The sequence below is a fragment of the Rhodnius prolixus genome, unplaced genomic scaffold (assembly GCF_049639745.1).
Source record: "Rhodnius prolixus isolate KJV_2025 unplaced genomic scaffold, Rpr scaffold_3, whole genome shotgun sequence".
Lineage (NCBI taxonomy): Eukaryota > Metazoa > Arthropoda > Insecta > Hemiptera > Reduviidae > Rhodnius > Rhodnius prolixus.
The window spans coordinates 25,351,367-25,371,978 of NW_027411603.1; the positions used below are offsets into that span (position 1 = coordinate 25,351,367).

A 20,612-nucleotide genomic window follows, 5' to 3' on the forward strand; every position below is an offset into this window, starting at 1 on the left:
AATTGATTGGATCTGCTATATTTACAATATTTTGAATTTAAATCCTCAGTTTCTTCTTAGAAAAAAGGAAGAATATCATTTTGAATCAACAACTGAAATGTTTAGGTCTTCAACGTGTTGTGGAACCACCGCCATTCGCCTTGATAACCAAATAAAGTTGGTGCTGATCTGAGGTACGATATCTTAGTTAACCTGTTTTCCTCGGTTATAAAAGAGAATGAATCATTTTCCCACACATCTTATTGTCTAGTTGCCTGGGTATTCAGAAGGTAGGCTAGTCGGGATAGTAAGGTTTTCATGGTATCCTCAAAATACTGGAGCCATATTCTGTCGCTGTAAAAGTGCAACTCACCCTTCGGCCCAGAAAAGTTGTATAGGAGAGTTTATTACTTCAACAAGGCCAGAAAGACTAGACTGTGCAATGGGGAAAGACTTGCATCTCATGTGCCTGAAGTGGTTAGCCTTAATAGGCTAGAAACTAGAAGAAACGGCTCCTACTTGGTGTAATATGGCTGATAAACTCATGGCTTTTTGTAGAAGAATCATTTGCGCCTTTAATTTTTAACCAAGAGTTTTTCTGTTGATACTGAAGAGTAATCGTACAGATTGGAATGGAGATGTGGTTCAATTAGAAGGGTGTCACAACAATTTCGTGAGTCGCAGTAATATAAGTTGACTGGCCAACACGCAGAAATCTAACCTAAACTTACCTCCAACTTTTAGATTAGAGAAGTATGTTTAGAACACAATCTACAGTTGGATTCATGTTTCTACACAGTAGGCTTCATGTTTCTATGCAGATGGATTCATGTTTCTATTCAGTAGGATTCATGTTTCTATGCAGATGGATTCATGTTTCTATTCAGTAGGATTCATGTTTCTATGCAAATGGATTCATGTTTCTACACAGTAGGCTTCATGTTTCTATGCAGATGGATTCATGTTTCTATTCAGTAGGATTCATGTTTCTATGCAGATGGATTCATGTTTCTATTCAGTAGGATTCATGTTTCTATGCAGATGGATTCATGTTTCTATTCAGTAGGATTCATGTTTCTATGCAAATGGATTCATGTTTCTATTCAGTAGGATTCATGTTTCTATGCAGATGGATTCATGTTTCTATTCAGTAGGATTCATGTTTCTATGCAAATGGATTCATGTTTCTACACAGTAGGCTTCATGTTTCTACACAGTAGGCTTCATGTTTCTATGCAAATGGATTCATGTTTCTACACAGTAGGCTTCATGTTTCTATGCAGATGGATTCATGTTTCTACACAGTAGGCTTCATGTTTCTATGCAAATGGATTCATGTTTCTACACAGTAGGCTTCATGTTTCTATGCAGATGGATTCATGTTTCTACACAGTAGGCTTCATGTTTCTACACAGTAGGCTTCATGTTTCTATGCAGATGGATTCATGTTTCTACACAGTAGGCTTCATGTTTCTATGCAGATGGATTCATGTTTCTATTCAGTAGGATTCATGTTTCTATGCAGATGGATTCATGTTTCTATTCAGTAGGATTCATGTTTCTATGCAGATGGATTCATGTTTCTATTCAGTAGGATTCATGTTTCTATGCAAATGGATTCATGTTTCTACACAGTAGGCTTCATGTTTCTACACAGTAGGCTTCATGTTTCTATGCAAATGGATTCTTGTTTCTACACAGTAGGCTTCATGTTTCTATGCAGAAGTTTCTATTTGGGTTTCTACCCAAATGGAGGAAAGTTAAACCTTTTTAATCTTGCCTTCAAGCTGGAATTTCCTAAATAAAGTACTTGTTCTATATAACAATTTATAGTACGTTAGAGGAGTGTACAATTCTTGGACCCCGCTGGGTGTACCACTGAAAATATCCAACACGTTTTCAGTCCTCCAATCCAAAAAAATACTTTGCATCAAACCAAACAACATCTCAATGTTTTCTTTGACGATCTTCACGTTAAAAGTGATTGGTGAGATGTTGCTGATATCTTGAAAGCTCCAGCTGATTTGTAGTCGTAGTCTACACCACCGATCGCCAATCTCGGGCCAATGAGGATAGAGAAAAGGTGTCTAATTTAGCAAGGTTATAGGAAATTTTCACTTCGAATGTTTATAAAACGAGACACCAAAGGATGCTTGTGGAATTGCATCAGTCTTTCTAAAACAGATTCTAGATTCAATTGGCCTTATAAGAACCCATGAAATTCGGTCCTCAATACAGGTTAAAACTTCTATTAAACCGAAATTTAGCAAAATTACTATAATGATGGTTTTAGTTTGGGTAGCATCTCCTCTGTCGAATTAATAATAGCAATGAGTCCTCATTGGAAGGTTTAGCGGTCATTTTTGGAGTAGACTTCATCAGGTTATCCGTGACCAAAGTTCACCGCATCTATAGAGCTTCTTTTCATTTTTGTAGCAATTTGTAGCTATAACAATATATTAAATAATCAGTTAGCAGTATTAAGCACATTAAAATGAAATAACAAAAGAATAAAATTACTAACGGAATGTACTTTTTAAACATTTCGCACTATTTGAAATAACGATAAACATATTGCAATGAAAAGTAGTAGAAGCTTGGGCGCGACCAATTTTTTGAGTCTATAAAGAAGTAGATTAATTCGCTGTCTGTTTTATTTAGGGAAAATTAATTCTTTAATTGTACAAAATTATTGTTCGGAAAATTCTAGTTAATATTTTCTAAGAATCGAAAGAAGGATAAAATTTGAAATTGGTGAACTAGAAGTTTTAGGAAAACACCCCTTTAGAGGCGATGGGTTTCAGTGTGGTTCTGTAAGTAGTTCCATTCTCCTGGGAGACTTTCTCCTCGCTTTTTACACTCCCCTTGTTCTGGTAATCTCGGAGAGCGACGCTTAGTGAGACAAACCTTAATTAGGGACACCACTAACAAACGTGCGATGGGATTTAATACTAATTAATCCTTGCGTGTCAGCCGTCCTACTCACTCCGTAGTACATTGTATTTGCAAGTGTGTAGCCCCAGACATTGGTGGTCTTCACAAGCCGTTTTTACCAGCATCTTTTACTCCATTTAGTAAGAGTAATTTACTATAAATAATTAAATATTTTAAACTCGCTAATAATTTTATTGGTTCGTTTACTGTATAAAGAAGATCTATACAAAAATAATAATAATAATAATAATGATAATAATACAATTTTCAGTGTGACATATGATTGGAGAAGCCATCCAACGATAACACTCCAGCGTTTAGATTGTTCAGTCGCCAAATCTTAGGGCACTCTTCTTCTTGTGTTCGATGGGGACTGTAACTAGCCTGTAAATGGTTTATGTTTCTTATTAAATGTCCAGGATTTCTGGAAAGTCGCAGGAAAAGAAGAGATAGTGTCCGGTAGTGGTAGAAGTGTAAGTTCGTAACCAGAGGGCATAGTCTGGAAATCTTCAGAGAGGCGTTTAAAGAGAAACCATCCAATGCTGGAACTCTCTAGATGGGAATGGGGAGTCAGAAATTTGGGAGGTCGCGGAGGAGAGGGCAATGATGTTTAATTCTTAATTTAAGTGAAAATCTCAGCTGAACACTTTGAAAAAGGAGTGACCAAACAACACTTTCAACAACCCGCTCGTAAGTAAACTTTCAGATAGAATATAAAATAATTTCTACAAACTATTCTAATAAACTCGGAATGTTTTTTTTTTCCAGATCTTTTCAACTAATTTCAGAGGTGGATATATATTACAGATCGGTCCGTGTCGCGAGTGTCGTGAATTCGAGTTAAATTCATGAAGAAATGCCGAGGATCTTACTGTGTTTAATGTATAATCGTGGGTGCGCCGATGGTATTATGTGGTGATAGTGGTATGAACAAACAGAGGTTTGTCTTTTTCAAAACTTCTTTGGATTTCAAAACTGCTGTGCATCTTTTCTGAAGTGGTGAGTTTGATTTAGAATACTATTTTATTTTAGTAAAGAAGTGCAATTACATTTTTTGTGATTTTTGTTTTGTTTTAATCTTTTATTGTAATTTACCACTGCAACGGTTGTTGCAACAAGCAAATATGGTACCTGATAAAAAAGAATTCGTGAAAATCACTAGTGGAGAAGGCACCCAGTGGTGATAAGATAAGAGTAGATCACGAGGCCATCTTCTCTTCAATCTCCTTAGTGGATTACCTGGTAATGTGGAGGAAGATAGGTGTTCTATGGGAGGGTTAGGGTGAGCTGCTGTAGAGGAATGAAATTTGAGAAAACGAGTGTTAGCAAGATCTGTAATGAAAGGGATTTTGAGGCCATTATGGATTACATTAGTGGAACATTAGATACATAGAACGTAACATGGGACATAAGTGATCTTAAAATTTTTTATTGAAATCAGTGTCGCTGTAATAGCAATAATGTCTTTACGAGGCTCCCTCGTATAGCGTGTTGGGCTACTTACACATTGCTACCAGAGAACCAGCCACTGTTCACTCGCTTGGCGCTTCTTTCATGATTTTAAAGAATAATGCATCTGAATGTGTACACATCTGACCTACCAACTGACTCAAACACACTGCTCTGCACTTACGCTGACGATACTGCTATTCTCTCTTCAAACTCAGACGCCACTACAGCCTCCTTTCATCTACAATATCATCTAAACAAACTAGAACCCTGGGCCAAAAAGTGGAGAGTCAAATTCAATACTCAAAAGTGCGAACAGATAACTTTTACTCTGCGTCGTAATTCTTGTCCCACTTTAAATTTTAACTCAATTCCTCTTCCTTCTGCTAATTTAGTTCGCTACCTTGGGATGTACATCGACAAAAGACTAACGTGGAATCCGCACACTAAACTGAAAGACTAGAACTCAACCGACGAAACAAATTACTGTTACGTCTAATTGGCAGACAATCCAAACTACCACTGGAACATAAACGACTAATATATATAACAGTGTACTTAAACCGATCTGGACTTACGGACTTGAGCTGTGGGGTTCAACCAAACATTCCAATTCTCAAAGAATACAGTCCTTCCAATCAAAAATTCTCCGACAGATTACAAATTCTCCATTTTATGTGTCTAACTCTACTCTCCATAACGATCTCAAAATCTCATATATAACTGACGAATCTAAATCTAAGTATAGAAAATTCTTTGACTCTCTTCCATTCTGTACCAATCCTCTTGTTCTAAATCTCGCCTCCACAACGATTCCACATCGTCCTCCACGACGATTGAAACGCTGTTGGCCTCGTGACAATCTCCAGTAAAGTAAGAAACTCCAGCGAGAGTGTTGCCGGTGGGCAGCTTCTCTCCTCATGTTGATCCAGTCAGGAAGACTTCCTTTATCGTATTCACTTATTACGAATTCTATTCTTTGTAGATTGTGAATAGCAAATAAATTAACAAAAAAAAAAAAATGCATCTGAAAAATTATAGAGACATGTGCAACTAATTTATATTAACAAGGTTTTGTTAAAGATATTTTTATGGTGAGGTATAACTGAAGTAGGGGATAAGGACAACCACAAATTTGCCTCTCTTCCCCCCAAAAAGTGGGTTTTTTCCCTTGTATTCTTTTACTAAGGAAAACTCAAGGCAAAAGAAGTTACAACCAAAAATATGAATCTGCTGATTGCATCTACAGAGATTTGGAAAGCATTTATTCGCTAATAATTTCAAAATGTTTTTCGACAAAATTCCATTGTATTGTATGTCTTGACTTTTGTTAATTATTAAACAGAATCAAACTATGGCTTGAATTTTGAAATTTTGTAGAAAATCGGCTGAATAATAGGGGGCCACTTACCAAATAGATTTCCAGGTTTCTCTGAGATATTTTCTCACAAATGGATTCTCCGATTTTATATGAACTTTGTATGGCAAATACAGACAAATAACTACAAATTTAGTGGAAACATTTTTCACTAGAATTTAATTAAAGGCAGTTCTGAGTGAATGGGGGCGAGTAGATTCGGATTTTGATGATAAATTGTGCGTTAGAACCTTGAAATAGTTGTGAGAGAATGTCTTGTGTTTTTGTTTTAAGTTGAGAGATGATAATTTTTTTACAGTTAACAACTCCATTTATTTAATATTGTAAATGAAAGAAAGTAATTCATCAATAACAGTACAGTAGATATTTTTCTTAATATGAACTGAATCAAACTCGTATATTTTAAAATAAAAGCAGTGTCTAAAAAACAAGCCTAACATAATAATCCACATGGCGGAATGACAGTTATGTGGCAGACAAAGTAATCTCTGGACAAAGTTTATAATCCAGTTGGAGCGATAAATCTAAGCTCTATCCCCACTCTTAGTTTAACAAATTGTTTATGATAATAAAAACGGATCCAATAGACACCTGTATATTACCTTCGGACCACTGTAATCCGTTTCTAATTTCGTTTTTTTTTACCGTTCAATTTTATTTTAGATTTAGTCCAATTACAGCTCATCGCATTCTAGTTTAGGGCTTGTTTGAGGGCTCATTTTATATATTCAATTTTGTCGATTTTCATCTCGTTCTTCGAGACGTATATTTTATAAATATAAGAAGTGAGAATTGGGTTGATTGCAAGGTGGACAAAGTGAGGCAGGTTGGACAGAAAGAGACTGTGGAGAGATCTGGTTGGTGCAATGGTAAAAGGAAAGCTGGGGCAGGGTATTGTGTTCGCTTGAAGTTGCATGGGTGGAAGAGGTCACAAAGGTAGCGGTGGACGTGGTTTGCACATAAATCTTGTACCGTGCCGAGTTGTGTCGGCACTGCTGGCTCGGTTGGTGTGCTAGTCGCATGCAGAATGGATGTGAACAGGGTGAGAGGGGGTTAGGCCAGTGTGGCGCGCCGGCAGCACAGGTCGATATTCATTTCGCGATTATTCCGGTCCGGAGGCGGCAGACAGGGTGCGGCATATCTGTGTGTGGACAGGGTTAGTAGATGAGGGTGGCGAACACGTCGGCTTACGTTTGACGATGGAAACGGAAACCAAGTGAGGAAGGTTTGGGTAACTATGGCAGTGTTAGTGGGTGAAGGCAAGAAGGGCGTACTAACCGGGTATGGCTATGGAGGCGGGCTGGAGGCGGAAAGAAGAGAATAGAGAATGCGAGAGAGGATGAGTGGTTCTGAGAGCCGTGCGGAAATTTATGGTAGCACCTCTTTATCACTTCCACATCAAGTGAGCCGTTCTACAAGGTGTTGGTATGAGTAGGAGATGCTGAAGGACTCGGCAGAGAGTAAAACCGTTTTGATGAGCTCATGCTTTCCCATCTTCTTTAAAGGAGAGAGAAGCTACGCTCTTGGTAGACTAGGAGAGCGAACGGACTCTCGGATATGGCGTCACTGTACCTTGGTCCACTATTGCAATATATCAATATAACTGGTGTGGAACTAACTCGCCTTATCAACTATGACGACAGATAATTCTGCTTTCTGCCTTCACCTAAATATTACCATGCAAACCGCCTCCTCAAGGTGATAAAATCAAATGTATTTCCACAATATTTTGCGCAGCACCTGGAAAAAAAAAATCTTGTTTAAATTTAATGGTTTGAGATACAAAATGTTAAAAAGAATACTCGACATAACTTAAAAAATCGTACATCCACCGACTTCAAACCTTACAGTCTAAAATGCTGAGAACAATAGTTAACGCTCTCTTCTACGTCTCCAATCACACAATACACTCTGATCTAAATATTCCTCTCGTTACTGAAATAGCCCAATCTAGGTACATAAAACTCTACTCAAATCTACACAGTTATTACCACGCTATGATCCACTACAACACTTCCTTCAAATCCACAGCGCAGACTAAGGCGGCGGTGGCCACGCGATCATCTCAACACATAACGTCGATCTCCTAGGATGGAAGCTTGCCAACCTGACGGAACTAACGGCTTCCATCAATGGATGGTCGTCGTTCACTCCAATCATTTCTCTGGGTGCACATGCTTATGCGCGTGCATTATTATAAGTATATATGCCTGTCTATAGATGTGCGAATGTTTATGCACAATCTCCTTATCTCTCATCTCTTTTGCTTATTGTAAATTGATTACAGTTGCAAAATAAATAAATAAATGAAAAAATTGTATACCTATATTTAACGTTTTGAAATAATAATTCACTTTAGAATTAAAAATTATGCATACGTAAGGTAAAAGGAACTATATAGATTGTAGTGGTTCTTGACCAGTGGTTAATAGTTATTTTCTATGAATCGTGAGTTCTGTACAGTTTTTAGAAGGAACAACTTTAAATTCGCCCAGATAATAGGTTCGATGTAGTTTTTCAGATCAAAACTCCAGAATCCTGGGTCATTTTAAATGATAATTTCATTGATTTGGAATGGTATAAGCACATCCAAAAAGCAATATTCCCGCGAATTTTTTTTATTTAATTTACAACTATCTGGAGCAATCACCTATTGGTGCCTCTCCAGATGCGATATTTCTTTATTGACAATCAGCGCCGCGGCTATCGCGAGGACAGGGCCGATTTAGACGTCAAATTGGGTCGTTGGGAAGTGATAAAAAAGAGAAATCAGAGGTTTGGTATGATAAGAGAGGTGAATTCTTGGTAACAAGTTGATTCTTTGATGAATGCTATATTTAAGCCTTTAAGAATGGTTCTATTGCAGGGAGAATTTTGAACAGCTGGGTTTGAAAGCGATATAAATTTAGACTGCTTAGACTCCCACAACTCGAGAATTGTTTCTTTACTTTGAAATTTACACCTGCATAAAATAAATATTACTAAAGGTATCATTGCATAATTGTCAGTCTCAATATTTTGAGTTTAGGATGCGAATTCCAGGGCAGCGGTTTATTGCCATAGAATCCAAAATATCCTACTGCATCTTCGCAAAGAAGTGCAGTCTGATTTACAAATACAAAACGGCCGGTGGAAAAACATCTAGCATCTTGCACTTTCTTAATTAACTTTGATTCTTTATTTGACGAACCATTGCTCAAGGGGCCAGTAGGTGTTGTTGAAAGCGATGTGTAGAGTTGCACAAGAACAGATTGTGGTGAAAGGATGGCTTCGTGGTCTGCGTAAGGGAAGGTTGTAGTTTGAGAATGTACGGCATGTCGGCAGAGCATGTGATGATTAATATAGGCCTAAGAATTTGATATATGGTAATAATTAAATACTTTAAATTAATTATTGAAGTATTTGCAATTAAAAAAAATAATTATTATTATAATATATGGACAGTTGATCAACCGAAACAAGATGCTAGAGCCGACCGAATGAAAACTTCTTATCAGAATAGCGGAACTCCTCCGGTGTAAGGGCACCTGTCCAGGAAGTGCTTTCAGGGGCTGGTTAGACAGAACAAAGCAATCCCTTTGTAATATTTTCATGCACTTCCTTTATTAAGGATGAAACTGGAAAAAAAATATGTAGTTCATTTAAAAAATGGCTCAAAATGAATGATTTGAATTAGTTCATAGTTTTGACTCGAGGAGCGCTCTTATTTCATATAAATCAATATTAGCACTGGACTCCGTGTCCGCGTGTACCAACCGATTGGTTAGAGTTCATAGTGGCGTTGCACGATATGAGTGTGGGCCCGTTTGCTCGCTTTTCCTTTTTCCCTCTTCGAGCTCAGCCTCCTCCTCCTCCTAACACGAGTTAAATCGCCTCTTTTGTTTCCATAACCAATACACACTGAATATTATCTCTTACGCAAATATCCATGTTTACGGTCCAACATGTTTTGCAGATGAGATACTCTCATTTCCGCTTTGTGGGGGTGCTGTCAAAATTTTGTTTATTCAATTATTTTTTTTCCTTTATATTACAGTAGATGTTTGAAGGAAGAAGAATTTACTTAAATGTTGTTTAACTATAATGAGTAATTTGCCTGCACTGTGAAAAGGATTGCCTTATTCATTTATTGAAATGATTTAAGGCGCGTCAACATCTGCCGCCAGGACCGTTTTTTCAGTGCGCTGCCGTTATAGACAGTCCATCACCAGGACAGTGAGTTGTAAGAAGCTCCTAAGAGAAAATCTAAGGACCAACAGCTGAGATTCGAACCCGGGACCTCCTCGTGGGAACCCAATACGCTAATCGCACAGCTAATCCCTTCTCCGGCATTGCCTTATTAATACAAAGTAACAGGTGTGGCCATTAAATAACGAGACTATTGCTATAAAACATTTTATTTTAAATTTACACATATGTAGTTATTATCACCTTCAATAAACACCCCTCCCCTATCCCTACAACGCTCCATGCGAATTTACCATTGTTCGGAACAGTGCTGGAAGTCTTTTTCTGTGAGCTCCTGCATGACGCGTGCCGCTTTTTCTTTCACAGTTTCAACGGATTGAAATCGTGTTCCTTTTAATGCAGATTTGACTTTGGGGAACAGATAAAAGTCCCAAGGGGTCAGATCAGGCCCTAAAACTGGGATGTTGTACTTGGCTAGAAACGTCTTGACAGACAATGCAGTGTGAGCCGGCGCGTTGTCTTGATGGAGAACCCATGACTTGTTCTTTTACAAATCGGGTCGTTTTTTTTCCTTACTCTTTCACGGAGTTGAGGAAGCACCTCATGGTAGTAATGTTGTTTAATTATAATCGATATTTTCATCCGTTTTGGACGTGGAAGGGCGACCCGGGCGGTCATCATCTCCGACGTCTTCTCGGCCATCTTGGAAACGCTTGGAACCATTCTAAAACTTGCGCACGTGATAAACATTCATTGCCATAAACTTCTTTTAATAAAAGATAAGTTTCAGTAACGGTTTTACCCAGTTTCATTTGAAATTTCACGACAATTCGTTGCTTTACTAACATGTGTAGGTATAATGTTTTCGGCAAAACGAAACTAACAGCTCTTACATAAACGACGGTTCCGGTCAGACAGATTTCTCTACAAACACGTGAGTCGCTGTAATTGAAATAGAAGGCTTTACACTGCACAGCTGTCGGTCGTTAGGATTTGGCGCATGCATAGTTCTTCTGTAGCAGCATCAGTCTCGTTATTTAATAGCCACACCTCGTATTTGTATTTTTCAATTGTCCGAAAGTGTAATTGACTCTCTGTTTTTCAAAAGAGTCTATAAGAGTTTGTAAGCTGTCATCAGCTTTTATAACCTTTTCTTGGGAGGTACATTAAAATGATAACCTTCCAATGTATTGATGTTAATATGTGTTTATTGTTTTTTTATTTTTTTACAAAGCCTAAAGGTAAAATCCAATATTGCCGAAATGTAAACGCTAATTAACACAAAATAATTGCACGACTTTTTTTATTGATAAATAGACGTTGCATTCTAGAATCTCGAAATTTTATCCTCATATTCAATATAATTGTGTAGGTGGTAGAGAGAAGCCCAAATAAAATACCCTTTCTCGTAAACCCTTCAAAAATCTGTTTTCACAAACAAAAAAATATATTCAAGTGAAACTGGTAAACCCTGAAATGTACATATGTTTAACTTACTTTTCGTACTATTGAGTCTAAAGAATTTATAATGAATGGTTTTCGAAAAATGTATTAGTTTTCTGGTTGTTCAAGCCACTGCAAGTTCTGGTGGTCACAATCATAGTTTTAAATTAACTGCCAAGCATGCTATGAGGTCTAATTTCGAGTTCTAAGTACCTAGTTCCTTTTTTCTATTTCAAAACGCACTGCCATCCTCATAGTAAACTATATCATATTGCTGCAATATTTATGACTTCAGTGACTAAATGTTGATAATACAGATTAGAATTTACCTTCAATATTAATTAATTAGTTAAGGTTGTAACCGAAAAATAGTCGTAGGTGGCAGGAGCTGCTACATAAAATAAATTTGCACTTTGGACTACAAGACCAGGTGCTGTTTACAGCCAAGATTCCAAAATAAAAATAAAAAAATTCATTCTCTACCGTGCGTTCGGCCTGGCCAGTGCCTGCTTATGTTATCTATCATCTGGGAGTTCTATATTTTTATTATTATTTTGTATCTAGTATAAGTTTTCCTTTTGTATGATTACTTTCCTTAATTAAAGGTATTTTGTCGTTCGATTCATTAAGCACAAGAGAGAATTTTATTTTACTCCCTATCGCCCCGGGAATTGTCTCTAGGACCCTCCCTCCTCTCACCAGTGAGCTATCCCGCCAGAGGCACCCTTAAGGGTATTTTTCTTTTGAGGCTGGTTAGGGATATCGTCTCTGATAGCTTCGGCTATCTGGCGCCCGCAAGGATACCGTCCCTTTCCCCTGACCGGTCACAAGGTTAAAACAAAAATGTAGGTTAATGTCAAACAAGACGAAAAATAAATAATGTGTCCAGTTTTGTAAAATTTACTGAGCTCGTTCGCGAATTCATAAAAGCTATGTCCATGAATAAATGCAGTTTTAGATATTTTGTGATCACGATAATCCTCCATTCCGGGAGCTCAGATCTCTGGTATATTGACAAGAAGATTTTTTTCCTTTTTTATAGATATGCAGGGACCACTCTTGTCTTTCAAGGTAGCCCATAATACTTGCTTTGGACAAATTTGAATCGATAGCAATTTCTAGCTGTGTAAAAAAAAACGATTACTTTAGAGTAAGATCAGTTCCATTCATTTCATATCGAGGGATTTTTTCACCATACAGCCAGCAACGTCTAGGTGCTTATCACTAGAATATCACTCACTCTCCATTCTTACTTATAAATACATTCGCTTCACACCTTCATCCCTCTACTATACACAACTATTTACATATATCTACTACAACTAATGGATGGATCAGTACTCTATATTCCTGCCATCCTTATAGCTTAACCGAAATTAAAATCATGTAACCCTTCTCTAATCATTTTCTTCCATTCATTCTATAACTTTTAAATACATTCATATTTCATTGCTAGCTCTGCTACAGATTTAAGCACATAGATGTTGGTGGAGAATATTGTGTCTTCGTAGCGAAATGGTGCATCTAAATTCCTGAATATGTCGTCAATGTAGCCGAAGTCCCTCAAGTCATAAACAAATATAGACAACTAAATTGTGCTTGAAATAACATTGAATTAATTGTTATGAGAGTTAAGTATTTAAGCCATAGTAAAATAAGAAATTAAATTTAAAAAAAAAAACTAAATTTGGTAAGCGAGATTCCTAGTGCTGCACGAGACCGAGACGAGGCGAGACTTTATCGTCGGCCTAATTAGCAAACCTCGTAACTCCAATTTTTGTCAGTTTTTACATTTTTATGCCATCTGTTAGTTGAGATGGTTACTAACTTGGTATGAAAACCTCGTATCTCTAATTCAATTCTAAGTTGCTCTTAAAATTAGAATTAGCATACCTGGTAACTCCATCATTGGATATTCCAGTTGGCAAACCTAGTAACTCCTTCTTGCTTTGAATTAGCATACCTCGTAACTCCATCATTGAATATTTCAGTTGGCAAACCTAGTAACTCCTTCCCGCTCTTTTACTTCTTTTTTTTATGGCGCGATATTTACAGGCGGGCAAGTGATATTGCTATAAGTGTTTTGTAAATTTTTGTTGTTCAGCATTTCTACATTTTATCAAGTAGGTAAGTACTGTATATATTTTGAATAATATGTGATTGAAAAACATGCGTCGCACATCATATTACCGGTAAATACGTTTTGTGTAAGATATATTCATTTCAGAATGTCGAGAGGGAAAAAAATGGTTCAAATGGCTTTGGAGGAGCAATTACTTCCACAAAACCAACACATCATCATTGAAGACTATGTTGTAAATGAAGATGGTTCTTTGATCCCAACAGAAAATGAGCATGAGTCCATACCACAGAACCAAGCAATTCAGGAAAATAATTTGATAACCAATGCCGATGAAGGAGAGCTGTTTGAAGATAACCAGTATGCATTACTAACAAATGATGTAAATAATTCTGAAGATGATCCTGACAATTTAATCTCTGAAGAAGAAGAAGAAGAAGAAAAAGAAGAAGTCATTGATGCTGTTCAGAAGAAAAGGAAGAAGAGACACCAGGTAGACAGTGATTCTTGGAAGATTAATGAATTCAAGAAAGCACGTAAATTGGGTCAGAAATATAAAGGGAAACGTAAAGTTTTGGGAAAGTGGAACTATGATGTTGAGAGAGATGAAAGAAAAATAAAAGAAAGGTGTAAATGTAAGAGAGGTGACAAAAAAGCAATTCAATGTTTTTCATTAACCGAGCCCGACAGAAAACAAATTTTTGAAGAATTCTGGAAATTAGAATGGGGAGAGAAAAAGTATTTTGTAAGATCTCTAACAGAGAAGGCTTGCACTAAAAGACATAGAGACAGAATAGATGAAACATCATCTAGAAGACAATTTAGTTATATGTACTTTTTGAAGAAGGATGGAACAAAGATTAGGGTGTGTAAAACAATGTTCCTTAAAACTCTGAGCATTGGTGAGTGGACTGTTTTAAATTGGCTAAGGGAAAGGGTGCAAGAAAATGTGGAAGATAAAGGTAAATCAACTACCACTAAATCTTTACGGAAACCAGAGGAAACGAAAATTAATATACAAGATTTTTTTGCAAGTTTGCCTAAAATGGAATCTCATTATTGTAGATCCACTTCAAAAAAATTATATCTGGAGCCTACATGGACGTCTAAAATGCAACTGTACAATTGCTATAAAGATGATTGGTGCAAAAATAGAAATATTGAACCACTGTCCTCCTGCACATTTTCACAAGTTTTTGAAGACCTCTCCTTAAGTTTGTACAGGCCAAAGAAAGATGAATGTGACACTTGTGCTTCATTCAAAGCAGGAAATTTGTCAGAGTTTGAGTACCAAGTTCATCAGAAAAGGAAAGAAGAAGCCAGAAAAGAAAAAGATGCTGATAAAAAGAATGAAGAATGTGTATATACAATGGATTTACAATCGTTACTTCTGTGTCCAAGATCCATTGTTTCGAGCTTATATTACAAATCAAAACTTGCGGTTCACAATTTTACATTTTTTAATCTTAAAACTAGTGACGGGTTTTGTTTCTTGTGGAATGAGACTGAAGGAGGATTGTCCTGCAATGAATTTTCCACAATAATTACAAGTTTCATTTCCTCTCAGTTGCCTTTGCCTCATAATGCAAATAAATTGATCATTTTGTATAGTGATGGCTGTTGTTACCAAAACAGAAACGTAACACTGTCCAATGCTCTCTTACATTTAGCTGTTTCTGAAAATATTGTCATTGAGCAGAAGTTTCTTGAGAAGGGACACACACAAATGGAGGCCGATTCTATGCACTCTACTATAGAACGCAAACTGAAGAACAAAGAGATCAGTGTGCCAGCGCAATATGTAGATGTTTGCAAAGCTGCTCGAAAGAATCCACGGCCGTACGTGGTCAAATATTTAGATCATACATTCTTCAAAAGGTTTGACCAGCATCATTTTTATGGCTCCATTAGACCTGGGAGAAATACAGGCGATCCTTGTGTCAATAATGTAAAGGCAATTAGATATTCTCCAGAAGGCAACATACAGTACAAACTGTGCTTCCTTGATGAATGGTCCCAACTTCCCCACAGAAAAAATAAACTCATGTCAGCAGTGTCATTGGATCAGTTCCCTCCATTGCATACTAATAGGCTTCCAGTGAAGAAAACAAAATTTGAACATTTGCAATCGCTAAAATCCACAATGAAAGCAGATTATCACACATTTTATGATAACATTCCTTTTTTCAATTAATTTTTTAAACATGTCTCATTTGGCTTTAGGCTATGTTAATTTTTTCTAGACATTCGTCTCATGACAGAGCAGTAAGGGTTTTGAAATTATCTCTTTGTATTGTATTATCAGTTTGTATTGTAATTACCACTTTGTATATAAATAGTGTGTTTTTATGTTAATCTTATTTAAGTTTGTCGATTAAAACTTATAAAATTAAAGAATATACAAATATTATAAAGAATTGGCAAAACATGTAACTCCAATAAACCCAGGACGAAAACCTCGTAACTCCAAAATTAAAAAGAAAAATAACAAAAGTGGCAATATTACTTCATATGACAGTGCAATGTTATAATTAGAGTAATTTATTATAGTTTCATTCATCATTATTACTAACTACGACGAATTAGAACAAAAAATGTTCCTCTTAGAAAATTTTACAATTTGGAGTTACGAGGATTGCTAATTAGGCCGACGTTATGCAGTCTCGATCTCGGTCTCGGTCTCGGTCGCTCAAGTCTCGGTCTCGGTCTCGTCGAGATCTCGGTCTCGTCGAGATCTCGGTCTCGGTTTTTTGAATTTTTGTTTAAGTATTAAAAGCGGTTTGCTATTAATAATCTTTTCAAAAAATGTTATTATTTTCTAATAATTATTTTAATTTATATATTGGTAATGAAAATGTGTGTAAAAGAAGACAACTACTTACACTTCAATGCCTCATATGTTACTGTTACTGTCATATATCTTTATATAATTTCAAAAAGATGTTAAAAACGCGCCAAATGAAAGGCCCAAATAACATATCTGCCTGCTATAACAAGTCGATTCGTGAAATAAAAAATACACCTCCCAACAAACTTCCCGCTCCATTAGTTATGGCTGTTGGTGAAGATAAAAGATTTTGATGATTCACCTTTTGACGACGACGACGACTGCATCAATATTTTTGCACCATTTGCTCAAAAATCAGCAAATATCACCGAAGCATGGAAGGCAGAAATAATTAATTACACCAAATTAGACCAAGCACCAGTAGAGGTTGACATTTTAGATTGGTGGAAAACACTTGAGAATTCCTTCAAAAATTTGTCTAGAATGGCAAAAGATATTTTTAGTATCTGTGCAACTTCAGTGCCATCGGAAAGATTATTTTCGCAAGCTGCGATGATAAGGACCAATAGAAAATCTTCTCTAACTTCTGACTCAGTAAAAGCTCTTTTATGTATCAATGCTTGGGCAAAGTGTATCTTAAAAACGAAAATTTGTGGCAATATTTTTTAGGTGCATAGATAGTCTTTTTTTTTCAAATTCACTAATTCCAAAATTCTAAAATATAATTCAAATAATATCAAAGTTCAAAGTATTAGATTATTAATAGTGAAATTTATGAAATTGAATGAATGAATGATATGAATAGTGAAATTTAGTGAATTTATGTAAAAATTATGTAATTCGAAGGGGGCCGCCACGGTAGCCGAGCGGTGCGAGACCTGCGAAGCTAATGTGTATTGTGGTACTGGGTTCGATTCCCGGTCTTAGGCCTTGGTTTTATTTAATGGTTAATATGAGAAATTTACAGTAAAGTATGTTTGCTAGTCGCCTCCGTCCGCGACACCTAATTGGTAGTTGGACGTAAAGCCCCGCCTGAAAAAATAGGCGATTACTTTACTTTGCTTACTTTACTTATGTAATTCGAAGTCAAATAGATGTAGTAATGTTGAACATATATAATAAAATCGTATCTTTTAATAATTAATTCAATACCCGTAATGATTATTTATCAATAAAGAACACAATTTTATAATTTTGTAGGTAAAAATTAATATTTGAAAAACCGAGACGAGACCGAGATTTGTCTCGTTTCTCGTGCAGCACTAGAGATTCCAAGACAGTAAATGGATTGGGCCGTTTGAGATCATCACCCCACTACTGTGTGCAGCATGCCAGCAGCTAAACAGTAGCAATACTCTATCAAATTGTAAAATAACTACGGAACACAATTTCTTTTTTTAACCAAAGTACTATATATAACATTAATATTTGATAAAATATTATGTATTATTTATCAAACACACAAATACATGCACATTGAACATTTACAAATACCGATTCAAACATGGCATGGAAAATAAAAATACAACTAGTCTTTATGTACGTTCATTTATTTATTTTTGTTTTTTTCAAAATGATATAAATAAGCGAACATCCATTACTATGGCACGCAGGCCGACCACAGCTTCTAAAACACGTCTGACGTCAGTTAAAATAGTTTACGCCTTCTCAGCATTATATTTTCGTGTTATTATTCATCTGAGTGTTTAATTCAATCTACAAGTCTCTACTGTTAACTTGTACACACACACACATATGTATATAATAAACATCTACATCTTTATTTAAGGTTCATCTTTATTGTAGAATCATTTAGTTTCGCTACATCATCAATCTAATTGTAAAATGCACTGCCTTTTCAATATCTTGTACATGCCAAATCTCCACTTTGTAACCACCTACTTGTTTTCTAATTTATTTATTACACCTTTCTAATGACAAATACATATTTTATTTATTTTATTATTTATCTTTTTGTAACATACTTATTGTTTTGATATTTAGAGTTGAGTTTTTAATTGTCTGTGGATCGTTGAAAGCAAAATTCCCCTAGAATTGGTTTCCGTCTTCTATACCAACTAAAAAATAATTAAAAAATTAATATTAATAATTCGAGAGAAGGGATAGTTAAGTCGTTGTCGTATACTGGATTCCAACGAGGAGATGGTGGATTCGAATCCAGCTGCTGGCCCTTAGATTTACTCTTTCTAGGAGCTTCTTACAGTTCACTGTCTGGCGATGCACGCTGTTGGCTATAACGAAAGAATATTGCCCAAAGATCTGCAGTACACTAAAAAAAATATACAGTCGAACCTCTCAACAACGGACACTGGCGGGGAAAAGCAAAGTGGCCGCTGTTTGGAGGTGGTCGTTAGAAGGAGGTTAGCAAGTTTCATAATGAAAAAATATGTTTTTTTTTCCAAACATCTATTTAAAAATTGTTTATTATTAATAGATTTAAACACGTGCATAATTGCATAATTATTTAGCTATATGATATGCATCAAATTTTTCTTAATTATCCAAAAAAATTATCAAAAAACTACATATTATTGACTACATATCTAATCATTTTTGAAAAATCTTCCAACACATTTATTTTCTCTTCTAGAGTTATCCACTTTCGTTTGAGAGACATATCGGAAAAAATAATATTGTACGTACAAAGTAATATTGAAAAATGATTGTATGAGCTTATATAGGAAACTTTAGGAAAAACCAGAAAAAAAAAAAAAAATTGAGAGGGGGTAATTATTTTGATCACCGCGTCAAACGAACTTTTAATAATAAGGTGGTCGTTGGTGGGAGGTGAAACATATAATGCGTTCCCCAAAATGTCCGCGGTCGCTATGTAGAGTGACCGTTAGACGGAGGTTCTTTTATATAGAAAGTGTCTAGGGGTAAAACGGGGAAATCCAAAAACTGTCCGTAAATGGAGGTGGCCGCTAGTAAGAGTGTCCTTTATGGGAGGGCCGACTGTACTCAGATGTTGAAATCTAAAATTTTAGGAATTTTTTAAATAATTTTGTAATTAATAAGAAGATAATAGATTCTTGTAGATGTGCCATTAGTAATTAACACCTACTAAGTTTTAGAAATAAAATAACATTTTTCTGCAACCATGTAGGGAAGTTCTTATTACTCAATTAGAATCAGCTTTGTCATGCCCAACTTCCCACACTAGTGGGGAAAGATTTCCATTAGTGTCACTTTCCTCACTAGTGAGTGGAAAAACTTTGTTGTGCTTCCTTGATATAAGAAGTTTTGTTATTAACATAAATATTTTCTGTAAAATTTTAATAAGCTTATTTAATGTAACTAAATAATTAAAAAACGAATATTATAAAATAAAAATTGAAAGGAATATAGAAATAAAAATAATACTTTAATAAATAATTAGATATTTTTAATTATAACAGTTAAAAAGGTTATAGTGTTACCTTATAGAAATTTAAAATGGATTCTAGTGATGCCTGTTTAGAAAACACTCCTCCATCAATAAAAGAAACAGCAGAAAATGTAATAAGTAATGTAAATACGTAAGTAATGTAAATAATTGTAATATAACAATAAATGTTTATAATAAATAAATTACTTTTTGTAGACTGTAAAAATGAAATTTTTAATTTTATTAGTTAATAAATTGTTGCAGAAAAAATATAATATTTAACTCTAGTGTAAAGTATTTTCCTCACACTCGGCAATTTGCACTTGCACTCGCCTCGCTTCGCTCGCTCGTGCGTGCAAACCCTGCCTCGCGTGAGGAAAAGTACTACTTTCCACACTTGTTAAATAAATAATTATTGTTTTTATTACAACAGATGTGTTAGGAAAGCTGGCTAGAAAGGCGTTTCATTTCTTAATTAATCATTATTCATTAGAACAATAAAAAAAATTGTTTAAGAATACGCGCTTATTAATAAAAGTTTTAAATTAATATAACTTGTGTTTCAAAAAGTAAAAAAATAAAATTAAAATAATTTAATTTTATTTTAAACATTCTATTTTGTTAGAGATTAATTGGAATAGTGGTTTACGGAACAGAAAGAAGGAGGTGTCGAATACAGAATCTAACCAAAGTTTAGGAGGGAGTGATGTAGCAAGAAGAAGGGGAGATTGGACAGTGTACCAGTGTTACCAACAATCAAAGGCACCACTTCTGGACCAGTTTCAAGCAAGAAAAAAGATGAATCGTAATTCATTAGGTTATGTCAGATTCTGCTTCACGCCACGAGAAACCTCGTAAGCATTTGTCAAAACTTGCCTCTCACTTCTCTAGTTTCCGTCTGGTCTCTTACAGAGACTTATTATTCGCTTTTTATGTAAGTTTCTGTTCCTTTGCTATGGCTTATTTGGGTGACTTAGTGTGACCT

General features: G+C 35.6%; 1 protein-coding gene and 1 long non-coding RNA gene across 2 annotated transcripts in view; both read left to right on the plus strand.

Moving 5' to 3' along the window:
- The first annotated feature begins 1,450 nt into the window (after positions 1-1,450).
- The window catches only part of LOC141452199 (uncharacterized), a 100,504-nt gene continuing 81,342 nt past the window's right edge, over positions 1,451-20,612 (plus strand). Inside the window, exons 1-2 of the long non-coding RNA XR_012457269.1 lie at positions 1,451-3,603; positions 3,682-3,912. This is a non-coding gene — a long non-coding RNA (uncharacterized lncRNA). The remainder of the gene's footprint in view (positions 3,604-3,681; positions 3,913-20,612) is intronic.
- LOC141453223 (uncharacterized) lies at positions 13,263-15,808 on the plus strand. The gene has a single exon (XM_074126168.1). The coding sequence runs from the start codon at positions 13,600-13,602 to the stop codon at positions 15,643-15,645; it is 2,046 nt and encodes a 681-aa protein (XP_073982269.1). The 5' UTR covers positions 13,263-13,599; the 3' UTR covers positions 15,646-15,808.

What these genes read in the sequence shown, in the direction of transcription:
- LOC141453223 (XM_074126168.1), top strand. Translation starts at nt 13,600, where the DNA reads ATGTCGAGAGGGAAAAAAATGGTTCAAATGGCTTTGGAGGAGCAATTA.